Here is a 21,169-nt window from a genome sequence, read left to right as displayed (position 1 = left end):
TATCATATACCAGAAAAAACAAAAAGTTACCGATCAATAGTTTCAAGAGATTCTGGCTTGCTCAAAGCAAATGATAGAGAAACCGGGAGAAAAGAGTTTTTCTCGAATGAGTTTGGTAGTCCTTGTATATGGAGTACTGACTTCCCGGATCTACATTTTTATTTACCAAAAAAATAAATTTTAGCAATACAATTGAGACAACGTAAATTATGAATAACATGAAACAAAATCAAACAAAAATCTAATTTGAACACATACTAAGGGATAGAATTTAGCTTTATAAATGACATCAAACGTATGATATTATCTAAAAGAGGTTTTTATGATTACACTATAAGCTTTACAGCAGTGCTATAATAAAAATCTTACAATAAGATATTATTATTATTATTTATTTCATAGTTCCACTTTACGTAAAATGATATGAGCACCATATTGTGGCTGAAGAGTAATTACTGAAATAGGAGCATGAGCATAAGCCGGTGAAAGTTCAAATGAGAAACGATGTAAAATCAGTGATAAAGCCATCTTTGCTTCTAACATGGAAAAGTTTTGTCCAATGCATATTCTAGGACCCCATCCAAATGGTAAAAATGAAACTCTGCCATTTGTTGCCTTTAAAACTCCTTCAGAAAATCTCTCAGGATTGAACTCCTTAGCATCATTTCCCCAGAGTTCACAGTCATGGTGAACCAAAACTATTGGTATGGAAACCTCCACTCCAGCAGGTAATGTCAGGTTTCCAAGTTTCATATCTTTGTGAACAGTTCGAGTAAGCCCAAGTACTGGTGGGTAAAACCTAAGAACCTCATACAAAATCATGGTGACCTGTTACAAAGAGATTAATGCTAAAGGTAAGTATCAAGGACGTACTATTCGGTATCAAAATCAAAATAATAAAATACTTACAATCTTAAGGTGACTCAGCCTATCAAAATCTGGTTTATTGTTGCCAAAGACTTGTAAGACTTCATCCCTTGCACGTGCTTGCCAATCAGGGTACCTACTCAATAACACCATTGTCCAAACAAGCAAAACTGAAGTGGTTTCCTGCCCTGCAAAGTAGAATAGCTTGCATTCGTCGATTATATCTTCAAGATTCAATCCAACATTCTTACTGTTTCCTTGTTCTTGAACTTCCTTGTGATTTGACTCCAAAAGTATTCCTAATAAGTCATTCTTAGTTGCTTCACCTGCCTTCATTGCTTTCTCTTTCTTGTTAATCATACCCTTTAGCGAAGCATTTAGATCTCTGTAAATTTGCTTCATCCTCCGATGGGTAGAATTAGGTACAAACCTACAAACAAACATAACCAGTCCTGTAATTATCATAATACGAAGGTAATGCTCTTTCAATATAACTAGGGGTGTGCAAAAAAAAACTGGTTCACTTGCCGTGCCCTTGATCCGACCTTGACCCGACCCATAAATATCCATATTTTTTGAACTGGTTTAAATACTGACCCACTTTTATTTGGGTCAGTTTTAGACCTGACTCGTTTTAATATTGACTCACTGACCCAAAACTTGACTCATACCCATTATGTGAAACAAAAAAAATCACAACTACATTAAAAGAAAAATTTTAACGTAAAACAATTACGTCAAAATTTTTTATGGAAAATATTTTCATAAAAATTTTCGCAAAAATTTTTGACGAAAAATATTTTCATCAAAATTTGTGACTAAAAACATATCGGTAAAAAAATTTGACGGAATATTTTTTTGTCAAATTTTTTTACGGAATCTAAATTTCGTCAAAATATTTCACAAAAAAATATGTTCATAAAAACTTTCGACGAAACACATTTTCATCGAAATTCTTTGACGGAAAAAAATTTCATCAAAATTCTTTACAGATTTCAAATTTTGGCGAAAGTTTTCGACGGAAACATTTTCGTTAAACTTTTTGACAAAAAAAAATTTCGTCGAAATTTTTAGCGAAACACATTTCTATCAAAAAATTTCGACTAAATATTTTCGTCAAGTTTTATGATAAAGAATATATCCATCAAAATTTTCAACGGAACACATTTCTGTAAAAAAAATTCCTAAAATTTTTTGACAAAAATATTTCGATAAGAAATTTTGGCAGAAAAAATATTTTGTCCAAATTCTTTAGAGAATCTAAATTTCGTCGAAATATTCAAATGAAACATTTTCCTCAAAACAATTTCCATTGAAAATTTCGACGAAACACATTTCCATCAAAAACTTTCGACAGCAAAAATTTCATTAAAATTCTTTACAGATTTCAAATTTCGGCAAAAGTTTTCGACGAAAATATTTTCGTCATCAAAAAATTCTGACGGCAAAAAATTTTAACGGCAAAAAATTTCATCAAAATTCTTTATAGATTTCAAATTTTGGCGAAAGTTTTCGACGGAAACATTTTCGTCACCAAAAAATTTTGACGGCGAAAAATATCGACGGCAAAAAATTTCATCAAAATTCTTTACAGATTTTAAATTTCGGCAAAAGTTTTCGACTGAAATAATTTCGTCATCAAAAAATTTTGACGGCAAAAAATTTCATCAAAATTCTTTACAAATTTCAAATTTTGGCGAAAGTTTTCGACGGAAACATTTGCTTCATCAAAAAATTTTGACGCAAAAAATTTCGACGGCAAAAAAATTCATCAAAATTCTTTACAGATTTCAAATTTCGCTGAAAGTTTTCGATGAAAAAATTTTCGTTAAATTTTTTGACAAATAAAAAATTTCGTAGAAATTTTTAGCGAAACACATTTCCATCGAAAATTTTCAACTAAATATTTTGTTCAAGTTTTTTGATAAAAAATTTCCATCAAAAATTTCAACGAAACACATTTCTTTAAAAAAATTTCGTAAAATTTTTTGACATAAAACATTTTGACGAAAAAATTATTCTGTCAAAATTCTTTAGAGAATCTAAATTTCGTCGAAAGTTTCAAATGACACATTTCCCTCGACAAAATTTTCGTCAGAAGACATTCCCATCGAAATTTTGAACGAAAAACATTCCGTCTAATTTTTTGACAAAATTCTTTTTTCGTTTAAAACATTTGATGGAAGAAATCATTTTCGTCAAAACTGTTGACGGAAACTAAATTTCAATAAAAAAAAAATTTTGTAAAAATTTCAACGAAAAAATAATTTTGTAACAAAATTTTCGTCTTTTGCAACGTAAAAATTTCGACAAAATTTTGTGAGAAAACCAAGTCAAAAACGGGTCAGGTCAGATTTGACCCAGTTTAGAAACCAAGTCAGACCCACTTCAGAAACCAAGTCAGGTCAGATCCAAACTGGTTCTGAACTAGTTCAACAAAATCCAATCCAAGTCAGACCTGACTTGGATCAAATTAAAGCGGGTCGGGTCAAAATACCTGACCTATAAAAACCAAGTTGAGTCGAGTCGGATAAAAACCTGACCCGACCTGACCCATGCAGAGCCCTAAATATAACCTAGCCTTCTAGTGGTTGTTCTGTCAACAGTAAACACAGTTTGATTTTCCATCTGCTAGAGATTTACTATTGCAAGTTGCAATTCAGACACTGCATATCATCTTCCAATAACAATATTTGGTAAGTAAGTGGACATTGTATATAACACATAGATTCTTATTCATTATGATAAATGTAACTTATCTGAATGAATTTTTTTTCCTGTTCATTTTGCAATTGAGATACCACATATTCCAGTCACAATATTTGGTCAATTGCTCGTTGTAAAAAAAAAAACAAATTTCTTTGATTCTTAACGATAAAATATTAATTCTAATTGCTGTTGAAACTCGTTTAATAAGCTTGATCTTATTGCTTTAGTCATCGAGCAGTTAGACACGCAGATTAGTCCTACCTCCATCCAGGGACGTAAGCTTTCATTGCAACTTTGATTGTAAGTTCAGTTTGCTCTTTTTGAAGCTCAAATATTCTTCTTCCTTCTTCATAACTGCTTCCAAATGCTGCTCTAGAAATAACGTCTCTAGCCAAATTCTGAAGGAAAGGCCATACATCCATTTCACAGGATCCATCTAGAGATAACATTCCCTCCCATTTGCTAATCAGATCATTGCAACTTTTGAAAAATATTGGTAGCATAATCTATGGTGTAATAAAGAAACAACAAGGGGTTAACATTCCCAGTGTGAAACTAAGCACAAAAACATGCAGATCGCTTGCAAAAGTATATGTCGCTGGCTAATGTATTTTTGGGAAGAGTATTTTTCAAGAGGCACAAAAGTCGATTGTATAATATCTAGATTTAGTAAAGGGAAACTAACCTTCAATTTTTCTAAATTGAATGCAGGGTTGATTATCCTTCTGTGCTTGCTCCACTTTTCTCCCTCATGGTTTGCAAGACCAGTAGCTAGTAACTTGACAAGTGGATTGACAATATTAGGCTTCGGGAAGTCATAGTTCTTGTTAAGTACATCTTTTATTAGCTCAGGATCTGTGAGGGTCACCCTTGGTATTGGTCCCATCCAAATAAAAGAATTCTTGCCTGCACACCATCAGAAACTTTATAAGAAGGTTTCAAACTAAAGGTAAACAAAAAAAGAAAAGAAATTCAGGAGTTGAAGAGAATGGGAAACTTTAAGAGTGTGCTATTTGAAATTGAAATTAATTACAAACCAATTTCAAAAAAGTAACGGGTAGAAAAAATATCATTCTAATTTCTAATGATAACAGCTGACATATGCTCTCCAGAGTTACATACAAATTGTTAAAGACAATATTATGCTAGCAACATACTCTTTGACAATCACATGAGAATATTATTCTAATTTCTGATGAGATGCTCAAATCATGCATGTTGTGAGGTTTAGACATGAATTGCTTCTTTTATAGAAAAAGGAAATAAAAAATTATTTTCCTCTTCTGTTTATACGATGGGCAGGCAGTGAGACATCTGTTCTCCTTGTGATGTGAGCTATGAGGAAATTAATCGCAAGGTCTGCAGAATAGCACCATTTTTTGCAGGCATACAAAAAATAACAAATAAAACAATCATTGGATAGCCACATGAGGCACTCTTATTATATAGACTCTGATTACAAAAATTATGAGCTGTTTATTAGCTACATGAAGCACTCTTGACTACATGAACTGGTTGATGATTTCTGACCCAGCTTTCAGCTTCATTTTCAAAGAATAAGTTTCCAAGAAATTCAGCATCACCTTCTTAAAATATTATAAGGACAGAAACAGTGGCGGAGCCCGAAGAAAAATGCAACCAGTGCCAAAAGACCCACCAGGTAGAATTCAGCCAATGTCAATATTGTCTTATTTTTAAAAACTCAATCAGTATTAAGGCTGTAATACAATTTTTGAAGAAAATCTGTATGATTTTTTAAAATTAAGTGGTGCCAAGGCATCTGGTGACATACAAGTGTCTCCGCCAAATGTCTTGAAAAAAGTATCCAAAATCCAATTCAGGAAATTCCCTGCTATGCAATGTCATTCTAAATACAGCACAGGAACATGGAGTACCAAAGTCATTAAGTCAGCAAGTGTAAAGAAAAAGGAAATTACATGAGTTATTCAATAACAAAAAGTGTAAAGAAAGATATTATGAAAAAAAAAAAAAAAAAAAGTGTAAAGAATGAGGCAAATAGATGACAATCGCAAATAAGAAGAGTGGGAAGCATAGTGATACCATGTTTGTTGACACTGTGTTGGACATGGGAGAACGCACGGGGTACTATATCATCAGAAAGATTAATGGGTTTGGACATTACTTCCTTTTGCATCTTCCGAATATCCATTAAATCTCCAACCAAAACCCTGTATGGATTGCCTTTAAGGCCTTGTTCCCTTAGCAGCCTCTCAAGCCTCTTTGGCCTCAGCCAAAACCAGTTCAGCATCCTCCATGCCCATATCACAGCAACTATCACAGTGATAATTATGCCTGCACTTGTTGTGGCCCATGTTGCTTCCATTTTTGTCTCTGTAATTGGTAAGGGAAAGAAAACAGGGGAAGATTATGAAACCAAAGGAAGCATAGCACTGCACTTTTCAGAAATCAGCACTAGTCGATCTTATAGATTTTAAGTGGCAAAAACTATGAGGTCTTGTACTATTCTCTATAATAATAATAATAATAATAATAATATTATTATTATTATTATTATCTTCAGATTTAGCATGAACAGGATTATTAATTTACAAGCAAATAATTTAGAGTGTAAATAAGTGAAGTGGCTTATTAAAGCAAATAATTTAGAGTGTAAATAAGTGAAGTGGCTTATTAGGGCCTGTGGTCTAATTTGTCTTTGACTTGATTTGGTCTAATTATTTTAAAAATAATACAGGTTTAGACTTATCAAAACATCTTTTAAAGTATTAAGTCACTAACTTATTTTAAAAGACCTAGCCTTTAAGATCTCAAACTTGACTTGTTTTAATAAAATAATAAAATTTCAATGATCTAACTCTGTTGCACCGACACTGACATTGACACAGGACACACACGACACGATACTCGATATTTTAATTCTTAAAAATGCTTGATTTTCATACGTTAGGATACGTTTTGATATTAAAGAATATTTTTAATTTATATAGTGTATATTATACTTAATATTCAATAACTTAATAAAAAAATAAAGTTAAACTTATAATACCCGTTAATTTTACAAAGAAACATAAGATATCTCACATATTTATAGTAAACTCAATAAGATGGTAATCATAATTCAACAAATCTAATAGTTGGAACTAAAAATGCAACGCAATCTTCGAACTATTTTTTGAGTCTTTACAACGCATGTTGAAGTGTCAGACACAAAACGTTAAATTTTTTGAAGTGTCAGTGCATCATAAATTGTCTTTACTTTTTAACTTACGTTACCATCACATTTTTTTCTTTTAGTTGAGTGTTATTATATAATACGTGTGCTAGTTAATATATTTCTTTATTTTCAAATTTAATTAAGGTTTATGTATTTTTGCCATTATTGGAATATATTAAGTGAGACGAAACTTATAATTTAATTTGATTGGGCTCATTACCCTCTAATAAATTATTCGTTTTGAGGTATATTTTATTATAGAATTGTACTAATAGTTTTGTGAATTATCTAATGAAGAAAATAGTAATATTTTTATATTCCTATTATATTGATTTTATTATTTTATACTTACAATTTGAGACTTTTTGATCCTTTTGCCCCTTATTAATTAATTAATAATCATTTTGTCTCTTACTCAGAATTATCTACCAATCTTCCCCTCTTAAATCGATTAACTTGAAGATTTAATCGATTAAATCTTCAAGTTAATCGATTAAATCTCCTTCTTAATTTATTTAATCGATTAAAACTTATATTTAATCGATTAAATATCTCAAATGAGCATGAAAACATTGATACCAACTCGTAAAATGGAAACTCTTAATAAAATGCAATCAGCTATTATTAAATACAAAACACAATCAATTCCTATTAAATACAAAACGCGATTTGTAATTAATAGGAGCTGATTGTATTTTGTATTTAATAGGAGCTGATTGCGTTTGTATTTAATAAGAGTTGATTGTGTTTTGTATTTAATAATAAGAGTTGATTGTGTTTTGTATTTAATAAGAGCTGATTGTGTTTTATTAAGAGTTACCATTTTACGAGTTGGTATCAATGCTTTCACGCTCATTTGAGATATTTATTCGATTAAATATAAGTTTTAATCGATTAAATAAATTAAGAGGAGATTTAATCGATTAACTTGAAGATTTAATCGATTAAATCTTCAAGTCAACAATTTTTTTCAGTTTTGACCATTTAATCGATTAAATCTTCAAGTTAATCGATTTAAGAGGGGCAGATTGGTAGATAGTTCTGAGTAAGGGACAAAATGGTTATTAATTAATTAATAAATGACAAAAGGGTCAAATATCCTACAATTTGAAGTAGTTAAAAAATATAGAGAACTTGTTAAGAGGATATAATAGTATCCAATTTCGAAGAATAATTTTATATCCTATCCATATTTTATTTTTATAAAAACCTTAATTACTTAAAGAAAAAGATATTAAATACATTATAATATTTTATTTTAAATAACTACAATGATGTAAGAGAATAAGTTAAAAAAACATAGCATAACTCAATTATAAATAAATCTTTAGTACGACGATTACAAATAATTCTATATCATATATACTAGCATTTCCTTTTGGATAAGGGACGAACCGAGGGAGGGGTGAGTATTGATGGTTATCTCTTCTTAAACTTGGATCATTTCATTATTGTTTGTATAAAATACTTATTAGCACTAATAGTTAGATCCTCCCTAAAAAATAATTAGTCCATCTTAATATTTTTAATAATACTTATAATTTTGATAATCCTGGTTCCGCCACTGTTTTAGATATATTCATCGCACCATTGATTACCGAACTAATGGTTCAAGTATTATCAAATTTACCTCGCGGCAGTTCTTTTAGGGGTGGTTGGTTGAGGAGAAATTTTATGAATAATAGAAAAATATTATTGATAGGGAAATGGTTGGGAAGTGAGTTCGCTAGGAAAATATAAAAAAAAAAAATTTGTTTGGTTGGAAAAAATTTTACCGGAAAAATTAGGTAACATTTATAAAGTCTATATTTGGCTGTAGGTAAAATATAGATGGAAAAAAAGTTGCTATTACAAAAATAACCCTTTTTTAAAATTTGCTTTGAATAATTGGAAAATGTTATTGATAGAGAAATGGAAGGTACGCTCGTCATCTTAATATTGCACAGTGTGACCACTTATGTAGATAACTGAAGATACCACCTCTCAATTGGGATAATTTGGCCAGCTATTTTGCTCAAAAAAACATGCATATTGTTAGCTGGCACAATCATTTAGGTAGACAAATTTGTGAAACCGTTCAACCAAACAAAGTGAACATACAATCTCACTTCTCCATTTTCCTATCTATCTTATCAAAATCCTGCAACCAAACACACCCTTAAGATTATTTGGTTCAGGGTTCAACCAGTGCTAATATTTCTTGGATTTAAACTTGAAATATAAGGAAACCGGAGTAACATGTTAAAGCTTTTTGACCTTTTTGCCCCTTATTAATTAATTAATAATCATTTTGTCCCTTAATTATAACTATCTACCAATCTGCTCCTCTTTAATCGATTAACTTGAAGATTTAATCGATTAAATGGTCAAAACTGAAAAAAATGGTTGACTTGAAGATTTAATCGATTAAATCTTCAAGTTAATCGATTAAATCTCCCTCTTAATTTATTTAATCGATTAAAACTTATACTTAATCAATTAAATATCTCAAATGAGCGTGAAAGCATTGATACCAACTCGTAAAATGACAACTCTCAATAAGACGCAATCAGCTCTTATTAAATACAAAACACAATCAACTTCTATTATTAAATACAAAACACAATCAGCTCCTATTAAATACAAAACACAATCAGCTACTATTAAATACAAAACGCAATCATTTAATAGGAGCTGATTGTGTTTTGTATTTAATAGGAGCTGATTGTGTTTTGTATTTAATAATAGGAGTTGATTGTGTTTTGTATTTAGTAAGAGATTATTGCGTTTTATTAAGAGTTGTCATTTATCAATGTTTTCACGCTCATTTGAGATATTTAATCGATTAAATAAATTAAGAGAGAGATTTAATCGATTAACTTCAACCGTTTTTTCAGTTTTGACCATTTAATGGATTAAATCTTCATTTAATCGATTAAAGAGAGACATATTGGTAGATAGTTTTGAGTAAGGGACAAAATGATTATTAATTAATTAATAAGGGACAAAAGGGTCAAATAGTCAACATGTTAATCTCTATCTACATCAAATTATTTTGATTATCATATTATTTTTATTTAAATATTTATTATATATCTTTATATAAATTTAATTTAAGAGATTGAATCAGTAATTTATTGGTTGATTCAATGATCCATTAATCAATAGTTTAACTGAGTCAGATTTAATAATATTGGTATTGACGTATAGTAGCACGTCTTTGACATTGACATGATCTTTTTAATTATTTAAGAAGAATTATTTTACTAATTTTAACTAAACTAATGGAAAACAGACTGACAGCCAAGCTCTAGATACCGCGTAGCTTTCTTTGTCTTTGACTCTTTATGGTGACGTTAAAATTTAGCACATCAATCAATTTCAAGAAGAAAGCTTCAGACAACTGTAAGTCAATTTAAAATTGGAAAATCTGTTTACAAATTTTTTTTGAATTTTTTTTATAAATTATACTATTTTTTTCTGGAAGAATATAGTGAAATTAGTGTTCTCTCGAAAAAAAATATAGTATAGTTTGTAAGAGTTTGTAAACAAAAAAATTTATAAATATAACTTGCCTCTTTAAAATTATCTATAGAGAGAAATTTGTATTGACTGATTACATTGATTTTTACTCTTTGCGGGGCAAAAATAGGGAAAATATGTTACCATATATGATTTTTATTTTATTGTTTAAAAATATAAAAAACAATAAATAATTTAATGTGCAAATATCATTTCTGTCCATATTATACGAGAAATAAGTATTTCATTTTTCTTACTGAACTTTGGATTAAATGGTAAAGATTTTTCTTCTGGTTTTTGGTATTAATAATCCATTTGCTTTCTGTTTCTTTTGGTGTCAAAATATCAATGTTATATCTATTAATAAACAACGTGAGACCATGAGTTGTTTCATAAAAAACATTTTTATAATTATAGGATATGTGTACTGTTTTTTAAAGGAGAAAGCAAGAGAACCAAATGTATTTCTATATCTCCAAGCAAAAGTCACAGCAATGAATATAAAACGTCATGAAAAGAGACATAATTCACGGCTCATAAGTAAAAAAAGGAGAATACTATAATATTATAATATAAGGCATGATTGCTGTTAGTTTCATGCTGTTTATGGCGTGTAATAAATGTTATACTTCCTCCTTCAATACTAAGCCCAAGTTCATTGAGGAGTTTCTCAAAAATCCTAAATCTTAAACCCTAGATTTCACCTTCTTTATATATTCAATAGTTGTGGGTGGAGGCTAGGTTAGAGAATAGATTGAGAGAAAAATATTTGAAAAATTTGTGAGCAAAGCTTTGAGCTTTGTATTTGAGAGATCTCTAGAGAGAGTTTGAGTGAAACATCTCTAGGGTAGTTTGATTATCACCATTGTTGGAGAGGTTGAGTTAACCACCACATTGATGAATTTTGATTCTTTGTATCCATTATTTTCATAGTGGACGTTTGATCTGGACTAGGTCCCGTGATTTTTTTACTTTTTCATTGGAGAAGGTTTTCCCACGTTAAAACTGTTTATGTTCTCCTTCTCTCTCTCCTGTTTGCGTTTTTGATTTTTCGATGCGCTGCCCGACCTGGTGAAGTTCAGGCTGAGGTAAGATTGCTGAGATCCGAGATTCAGGATCTTGTTGATTGACTTTCGCAAAAGGCTGTAGAAGCCGACTTGTGGGAATCGAGTTCCCAACAATGGTATCAGAGCCCGAGTTCAACGGGTTCTGAGGGAGACGAGATGGAGACCAGTGGTATAACCCATGATGGAGATATGTTCAAGCTGACCGCAGAAAATTTTACCTATTGGAGACCGATGATGGAAGATCATCTTGATGGGGCGTAAATTCGTTCCCATCTAAGTCCATTTTGATGGCAAAATACCTTACGTTTCCTCATCTGATGAGCAACTTCAGCATGAAAATCACTTGTTTTACACATTTGTGACAAAAACACAGTGGGGGAACGGATGGTGACGTATTCCTTTGAAAACATATTAAAAGGGGAACGGATTGAGAGCATTTATTACACCTGCTCCTCTCATTTAATGCTTCTGTTCATTTTGCAGGAAACGTGGAAACGTCTTCTAAAAGCAAAGGTGGTGCACCACTTAAGCACCAAGAAACGTGAACAGCAGAGAATCAAGAGTTCTCATTGGCTAAGAAGAAAGCAAGGTGTGGGGGGCTGCAAGATAACGGCTTACCATCAACAATAAATGTCCCATCAAGCAAATTGCAAGCTTCCAAACACTGTTTCCACCGCCCCGTCCCTTCAGTCAAGAAACCAACTGCAAAGAATTTACAAGACTGTCACTCCATATTCTGCCTATAAATAGGACGTTCCAAACACAAAAACATCATCAAATTCTGGAAGGATTGAAGTCCTAAAAGAAGAGATCACCTAGTATTAGTTAGTAGTTTAATTTTGTATAGTTGTAACTGTAGTTAAGTGACAACCCTTCTCCTTTGTTCTGTATCATCCCCTAAGACTCCTCACGAGTATCAACCATCTTCTCCATTTTATATTTTGTTGTAATCTTTCTTGTTTTATTTTAATATAAGTGTTTCTTCTTTCCTTTCCACTCGTTATCTCTGGACTGAATCTCAGGTCTATGGGACTTCAGTTTAGAATAATTATGTTTAAAATATCAACCATGGGCTGAAGTATCTGTGGAACGGATAAGATGCAAAACTCTTAAAGAACTATTTTCAAAACTCTTGACTGAAGCTTTTTGTATTTCTCTGGTTAAGTAAGCTATATTCATTGTGTATCAATGGAAATTGAACACATACTGAGAAAGGAACTTCCATAAGGAAGGGATTTCAGACAGCTTAGCCAGTGGGGGAAGGTAGTGTTTTGGCAACGACACTATTGGTCACCTTAGGAATAAGGGGCCACTTCGTCCATTTTAAGGTTCTGTACCAAGTACCTGCTGGAGTCAAGGGAGCCATAGGAATATGAAAACTTGTGAGCCATCTAGTCCATGAGCTGAGGAATCAGAGTTGGCAGATAAGAAACTGGGACAAAGCCAAGAAGTGCTAGGTCTTGAGCAGAGAAAATAACTATTTAAGAATGGAGCAGTGAATCCGTTCCTTCTGTTAAAACTGTTTTTAAAACCTTCCATCTTGTTGTCTCTTGATTATAGTTATCACTGTTTTATTTTTACTTTGTTCAATCTTGTATCTATAAATCTCCAATGATTACTATCACACCTTCTTTTCAACAGGAAAGATCACATATATAATGCAGCAAGTAATTGTTTGCCATCAGACTGAACTTACTGTTCCTGAGGAACGTTGTCAAGACAGTAGGGAACGTTTGACCAGACAGTTCAATCACTAACTTTTCTTCTCATTTTCATTCTTTATAAAATACTTTAAGACATTGTTTAGAGTTTTATCCTCGTGGGAACGATAATCTGGGCCTTAATACAACCATTATTACTTGATGCGTGCACTTGCGCACTTGGGTTGGAAGTAAGGGATTGAATCTGTTTTCTATTAATAGTATAGAACAGAGGAACGTCCCCATCAGAACATATATTTTTCCACCATCAGCAAACCACACAACACATCTCTACTGCAAAGATTTACATGAGCCCATTATCCTTGATGAGAGACCGACAGACAAGATCGATAAGGAGTGGGAGATCTTGAGTCGTAAGGCGGTAGCTACAATCAGGAAATATATTGACAAAAGCCTCTTTGAGCACGTGTCCGAGTTCACGAACGCGTACGAGTTGTGGAAGAAACTGGAGTCCATGATTCAGAAGAAGACTCCCAGGGACAAAGTATACTTGGTTCGTCGACTTGTGAAGCTTGAATACAAGGACGACATGAGCATGATTGAGCACGTAAACGTCTACAAAGGTATTGTGAATCAGCTATCAAAAGCCGAGATTAAAATTGATGACGAGATGCAGGCTTTGTTGCTATTGAGCTCGGTGCCAGAAAGCTGGGATACTCTGCTGGTGACTTTGAGTAATTCGGCTCCTGAAGGAAAATTGACGATTGATGTCGTGACAGACAGTCTCCTAAGCGAAGAAGTCAGGAGAATAGAACGAGGTATTTCTAGCACGTCTGAGGCCAACGTTACTGATAACAAAGGAAAATCCGACTCCAGGGGTAGAAGCAAAAGCCGGGGTCGAGATCGTGACAGAAGAGGAAAGTCCAGAAGTCGGTCAAAGTGGAAATATGAGTTGAAATGCTTTTATTGTGGGAAGACAGGTCATAAGAAGCCAGACTGTTGGACTCTGCAGAATGATGAGAAGAACGACTCTGTGAAGCCGGATCAGATTATTCCCAAGAAAAGAGCACCACTGCGGTGGCTGTTAACTCGAATGTTGAGATATTCCTCATTGGTGAGGATAATTATTTGAATGTTGCATATGATGATTGCACTTGGATTGTTAGTTCCGGTGCCTCCTTCCACATCACTCCACATAAAGGTTTTTTTCCTCTTAACGAGGTGGTGATTTTGGAGTCGTGAAGATGGAAAATCAGGTGACCAGCAAGATTGTTGGTGTCAGTGATGTAACTCTGACCACAGATGTCATATGCCGACTTGTGTTGAAGGATGTGAGGCATGTACCTGACATGCGTTTGAACCTAATCTCAGTAGGCAAGCTTGATGATGTCAGGTTAGTGAACTACTTCGGTAGTGTTAGATGGAAGCTGGCCAAGGGAAACTTGGTCATGGCCCGAGGTAAGAAGGAAGGTTCCTTGTACGTGATGCAAGGAAAGATCAATGGCGGAGAAGCCAATTCTGTCCAAGATGGACCTAGCTTGGAGCTACGGCATAAGGGCCTCGGCCACATGAGCGTTAAAGGGCTCCAAATCCTACACAAGAAAGGATTACTGGCCGGGTTGAAAGGCCAAGCGTTGGAGAGCTGCACGCACTGCCTAGCTGGAAAGCAGCACCGAGTTTCATTTGTGAGACCGGATCAACCCAAAAGACGCAGGTATATTCTTGACCTCGTCCAGACTGATGTTTGCTCCATGTCAGAGAGATATCTTGGAGGAGCTTAGTATTTTGTTTCATTCATTGATGACCACTTCGGCAAAGTGTGAGTTTATTTGTTGAAGTCTAAAGACCAGGTACTCCAATCCTTTAAAGAGTTTCATGCTATGGTTGAAAGGGAGACTGGAAAGAAATTGAAGGTGGTCCGATCTGATAATGGTGGTGAGTATTGCGACCCTTTTGATGCATATTGCAGAGCGACTAGGATCCAACTTGAGAAGACGCCCCCCAAGACTCCACAGTTGAATGGACTTGCTGAGAGGATGAACTGGACTATTGAAGAGAAGGTCCGAAGTATGCTATCCAATGTCGGATTGAAGAAATCATTCTGGGGAGAAGCCGTCAAAACTGCTGTTGACTTGATCAACCTCTCACCATCACAGCCACTTGAAGGAGAAATTCCAGAAGAAATCTGGACAGGTCGGAAAGCGGCCTATAATCAATTGAAGGTGTTTGGATGTCGAGCTTTCGTGCATATCCCTAAAGATGAAAGGACTAAACTTGATACGAAGACTAAAGAATGCATTATCTTGGTTCACCGAGATGTGAGCTTGGGTTTCGAATTTGGGATCCAATCAATAAGAAGATAGTGAGAAGCTGAGATGTGATTTTTCATGAAGAAGAGACCATTCACGACATCTCGAAGCCCAAAGTCCGGGTTACTTTCAGACGTGAAGAACCCATCCCTCCTGTTCGAGCTGATGCAGGGGGAGAAAATCAAGAAAACAAAGAAAATGATGACCAGCAATAAGCTGATGATGAGGTCTGAGTTGATGATGAGATCCGAGATGAGAATGATGAATCGGGTTCTCAAGCTGAAGAACAGCCGAGATATCCAACTCGAGAAAGAAGACCCTTTACAGGGTACCCATCTGATGAATACACCGTTGTTACTGAAGATGGTGAGTCTCAGAGTTATGATGAGGCTGTGACGAGCTCAGAGAAAGAAGAATGGGAAAAGGCAATGCAAGACAAAATGAAGTCTCTGCACGAGAATCAGACTTATGAGCTAACTGAGTTGCCTGAAGGAAGACGAGCTCTGAAAAATAAATGGGTCTACAAGATTAAGAATAAAGAGAACGGGCAGAAGCCGAGATAAAAAGCCCGGATTGTAGTGAAAGGCTGCAATCAGAAGAAAGGAGTAGAATTTGAGGAGATCTTTTCTCCTGTGGTGAAAATGACCTCGGTCCAAACCGTGTTAGCCATAGCAGCTTCGATGGACCTTGAGGTAGAATAAATGGACGAAAAGACGGCATTTCTTCATGGTGATTTAGAAGAAGAGATATATATGGAGCAACCTAAAGGGTTCCGAGCTCCAGACCAAGAAGACTTGGTATGTCAGTTGAAGAGGAGCTTCTATAGCTTAAAGCAAGCACCTCGGCAGTGGTTTAAGAAGTTTGAATCATTCATGAGTGATCATAAGTTTGAGAAGACAGAAGCCGACCATTGCGTATTTGTCAAGAGGTATGAGGCCGGAGATTTTTTGATTTTGTTGTTATATGTTGACGACATGCTTATTGTAGGGAAAGACAAATCGAGGATAGCCGCCCTGAAAAAGACGTTAAGCTCGTCCTTCACAATGAAGGACCTCGGCCCTACAAAGCAGATACTCAGAATCAAGATTATCCGAGATAGACAAAAGAAGCTACTGTGGCTAAGTCAAGAAAAGTATATTGAGAAGATTCTGAAGAGATTCAGCATGGACAAAGCCAAAACAGTGAGCACCCTCCTAGCCGGACACATAAAGCTGAACCAGAAGCAATGTCTGAGATTTGATGAAGCAGTGAAGTGGATCTTCAAGTACCTTCGAGGTAAGACCAACTTATGTCTCCGATTTGGAGAAGGCAAAGTCGAGTTGCAAGGCTACTCGGATTCTGATTTAGGGGGAGATTCTGATTCGAGGAAGTCGACGACGGGATACATGATGAGATTTGCCGGAGGATGTAACACCCTGTTCTAGAACCGGTTTGTTAACATTACGTATGGCATTAGGCAAAGTTACAATCACAGATATTGAATTATAACACGGATAAACTTTTTCCTTTTTAATGATAAACGTTTATATTTAAAATCAAATCTGTAATTAAAACAATTCCAATAGTTGTAATCATAACTTAAAATATGTGTGGAACACCTAATGTAATTTTATTTAAACCATATGTTACCACTATAGTGTGCCAAGTAGTCCCTTTAGACCAACAAGGCTTACAAACTCTTTTTTATTGTTATTCAACACTAAACACCTCCAATTTTTAGTAACCTAAGAAGTTTTACACTACTTATATGGTCCTCATCTTCCAATATATTATAGATCTCTTCGTTAGCTACGCGTAACTTCAAACCATGCTCAAATCGGACCACCGTAGCCCAAGTTATGAATTTTCTACGAAACGAATGTTGAACCCACTGGGCCCGACATGAGGCTCGTTACACTACTAAAACCTCTTCCAGACCATTCGTGAGGGAGAGGAAGTTCATTCTGGAGAAGGATGAATACCCTGAGTTCCAGTCCCAGTTGGAAAGAAGGGACTGGGTTACTTTTGGTAAAATTCTGGTGGACAGCAGCCCTAATATAGCTAGGGAATTTTTTGCTAATGCATATAACGGGGATCAAGGTGGTAAGCGGACTTTCACCAGCTGGGTGAGGGGCAAGAAAGTGAAATATGACGCTCATACCATACAAAAGCTGCTGAAAATCAGGCACTGTGATTATATTGTCCAAGCCAGCTGTGATTTTAAGAAGAACTGGGGGAAGATTGAAATACCACGTAGGCGACAGGATCCAGCATTTGATACTTGGACTAAGATTGGGGCAGCTGCGCCTGTTCTGCAGACAATAGCCAAGCCTGGTGAAACATGGGAGATGACCAAAGATAAGGTCAATCCTAAATTATTGTGGTTAAGGCATCTGAATGGTGAGGCCCGAGTCTGGTTCCATTTTGTGGATTCCAATGTTATGCCCTCTTCCAACCAGGCAAAGGTAAATATTGATGAAAGCTATTTTGATCTATACTATCATGATAAAAGGGAAGGTGGAGCTACCTATTCTTCTTCAGGACAATATCTATGATATGGCTCATTCTGATAGTAGCACTTCTGCTTTGGGTCATTGTTCTCTGATCCAGCTTCTATGCCAGAAAGCTGGAGTAGATGTTACTGTTAATGGGGTGTCAATCAAATTGCATCCTACAATTGATGCAAAGATGATCAGACAACAGTTGAAAATTGGAGGACAAAGACCCTCTGGATTACAACCTGGCAGGAAATCCATGACTGAGGAGGCTTCTGAAGAGGATTCTGACCTTGAACAAAGGATTCGATCTGGAGAGCAGTGGCTGGTTAATAATGACATTAGATTGGGTCATTTACGCCGGCGTCTCAAGTTCATGCAAGAAAGTCAGCATTCATTCCAGACTCATATGATAAAGATGCTGACTGATATCTGTGCGGCCCAGGGCTTGGAGTCAGCTGTATTCCAACCTCCTATTTATCCATATTCTGAGGAGGAAGATGCATTTGAAACAGATGTTCGCACTTATTATGACACTGTGGCTCCTATGGGTGTAACTACTGATGGTGCACCTCCTACCCAGCCTTCTACTGCTGCTACTTTTGCCCAGACTGCTGCTGATGCCGCTGCTGATGATGACCTGACAGTTGGTGATACTGCTGCTATGGATGAGGACAGGGATGCTGATGCAGAATACAATCCCTTACCCACTGCCGACCCAGGATCTGATTTGCTATTTTCTGATGCGGAGTCAACTGATTAGATTTTCTGTTTTCTGTTTTTATTTTGGGTTATTCGGTTATATTTTAATATTGATTTTAATTTTGTGAATTGGTTAAGTACATTGTCGTTCTCTGTTTTGAATGATGCACATTTTGAAATAGTACTGATATTATTTGCTTATATGTGAATGTGTTTCAGATATGATCAACTACTATTTTAGATTTAAATTAGTTGTTGGGGACAGCAACGTTTAAATCTGGGAATGGGGTGTGAATGAATGACATGAAAAATTCCATGGAGATATCACACAGTTTGATGATGACACACAGTTGATGAGCCACAAACAGGGAAACATCCTTAATCTTTTCTTTTTAGTTTCTTGTGTGATGTAGTTAGGTAGTGTAGTTGTGTATGTATAGAAGTTGGATTTGGAGTAATATGATGTGAAATTTTATGAGGATAGGATAATCAAAGTTTTACATGATTCATCAAAGTCTAGGATACAATTCTGAATCCTTGCATGTTTTCTTAAAAGACATGATTGTATGACTCATTCTATGTGAAGAGTAGAGAGATCAGTTTGATGTATATAGAGGTAGTCAAGCATGCACTCTGATCTGTGAGAATTTGAGCCTATACAGAAATTTTTGTTCAAGAGAGCACTTCATTGCATGACTAACTCTAGAACTTTCCTTGTTTCTTGTTTGAAATGGTTCACGATTGTAGGGTAGATTTGATTGAGGCATTTCCTTTTTGAACCAAATATTCCTATTGCATGAAACTCTTGAGCCTAAGCCTGTTGTTTGATAAAACCAAGAACCTACTTCTATCCCAATTTTTCAGATTACATGTTCAGATAAGGGGCAATGGATGAAAGTTCTGTTTGGAGAAAACATGTTTCTGCAATGTATAAAAACACAAAGTGTTGGAAATTTGGAGAAAAAAAGGAAGAAAAGGGGAAAGAAAAGTAAAGGCACAAAGTGCTTGGTTGAGAAAAGGGGAAGAAAAGGAAACAAGAAAAAGGGGGAGTTAAAAACACAAAGTGTTTGGAAGAAAATGAGGAAGAAAATTTAAGAAAAAGAAAAGTTGTAGAAAATGTGGTGTAATAGATGAATGAAAAAGAAGAAGGGAATGAGAAGGATTAAGGAGCATATAGATAAATTCAATTGTGATCCTCCTCTTATCTGACTCTGATTCATCTAATCTGAACCCTTTTTGCAACATTAAATCTTACCTTTAGCCAAACCACATGCCAAGATTTTTCCCTCCTCTTATACAGAATCATATTCCTAGCCAAGCCATACCACCAAAGCCTCTTTTGATCTACTTTATAGAACATTTACTGTGGAGAGTGAGAAGATGGGCAAGCTTATGGTAGTTTAGTGCAGTGAAAATTGTGTGATACGTACATCCTTAAACACTAGTGTGCAAGAGTGTTAAAATTCTCACAATTTTTGAGAAATTCCTAGTGAGGGGGTGTTTTGTGTTGAAAGCCTCTGCATTTCATCTTACTGATCTGTTGAAAGTCATGTCATGAGGTTGAGCAAGTCATAGGAAATGATAGATTGCTTGGTTGTAAGATTGTATTAATGAAGGTTGATCTATCATAATTCAAATCCATCCTCATAAGTTTCATGTGTAAAGAATCTCAATCCTCCTCTATTTTTAAAAGTTGTTGCTGAGGACAACAATATTCAAATCTGGGAATTGTGATAAACCCTTAGTTCATCAAGTTTTTCAGCATGAATTAGTATCAATTTTTGTGATTAAATGATGGAAAAAGAGGTTAATGTCCTAGAATTTCCTCAACTACAAGTTCAAGAAGCTTTATTGAGAATTTGTATTGTTCTTGTAGAAAAGCTAGCTAAAAAGGCAATTGGAGAAGGAAGGAGATTTTGAAGAGGAGAAAAATGCCCAAGTGTTGAGCGCTAAAACGTCTACACAGAACGTTTTAGCGCCCTGTTGCAGAAAGAGGCCAAAACGTGCTGGTGCTGAGCGCTAAAACGGCCACACAGAACGTTTTAGCGCGCTGCTATATTCTGAGGACGAAAAGTTGCTGGTCTTGGGCGTTAAAACTTCCTTCAACGAACGTTTTAGCGCCCCAATGTTTAAAAATCTCTGGTCTCCAACGTTAAAACGTCCAAACCAAGTGTTCTAGCGCTGGAGTCAGTTGAAGACAGTTGAGTATTCACGAGGCATGAACGCTAAAACGTCTAATTATGAACGTTTAAGGGTTCAAGTTAGTTTAAAGCAGTTGGCATCCGTCAAGCATGGACGCTAAAACGCTCATTATGAACGTTTTAGCGCCCATATTAAAATTCTGTTTTAAATTGTAAAACTATATAAGGCAAAGGCCTTCACAAGTTGAAAAATCTGGAGTCTTTCTCTCTCTCTCTCTTACATCAGAATTTCTGATCTGACTTCTCTCTAAAACTCTTAGACTTAGTCTTTGTATTAGTTAGTTTCTCTATTGTAATTGCACTTGGAGATTGAAGATTCACTACATGGAAATGGAGTTTGATCTTTCTTCTCTTTTATCTTCTTTTGTTATGTCTGAGTAGAGTCATTGTAGTCTGAATTCAATGGAACTCAATGATATTCTTATGTATATTTGATTAATATGATGAAGTGTTTTTCATGTGTTGATATGAGATTTTCTGAT

The 21,169-nt window shown here is 34.9% G+C and overlaps 1 protein-coding gene across 1 annotated transcript; it reads right to left on the bottom strand.

Moving 5' to 3' along the window:
* Nucleotides 1-396: 396 nt before the first annotated feature.
* LOC133286752 (cytochrome P450 72A68-like) lies at nt 397-5,920 on the bottom strand. Its single transcript, XM_061484207.1, has 5 exons — nt 5,638-5,920; nt 4,262-4,482; nt 3,838-4,082; nt 910-1,297; nt 397-828 (listed from the first exon to the last, which is right to left on the bottom strand). The coding sequence occupies exons 1-5, from the start codon at nt 5,918-5,920 to the stop codon at nt 397-399; spliced, it is 1,569 nt and encodes a 522-aa protein (XP_061340191.1).
* Between the last annotated feature and the right edge of the window lie 15,249 nt (nt 5,921-21,169).

The sequence above is a fragment of the Gastrolobium bilobum genome, unplaced genomic scaffold, assembly GCF_033153095.1.
Source record: "Gastrolobium bilobum isolate Gb01-03AN ecotype WA unplaced genomic scaffold, APGP_CSIRO_Gbil_v1 utg11457, whole genome shotgun sequence".
Lineage (NCBI taxonomy): Eukaryota > Viridiplantae > Streptophyta > Magnoliopsida > Fabales > Fabaceae > Gastrolobium > Gastrolobium bilobum.
Note: the sequence above shows the minus strand (reverse complement) of the source record. Positions and strands in the feature narration are given on the sequence as shown.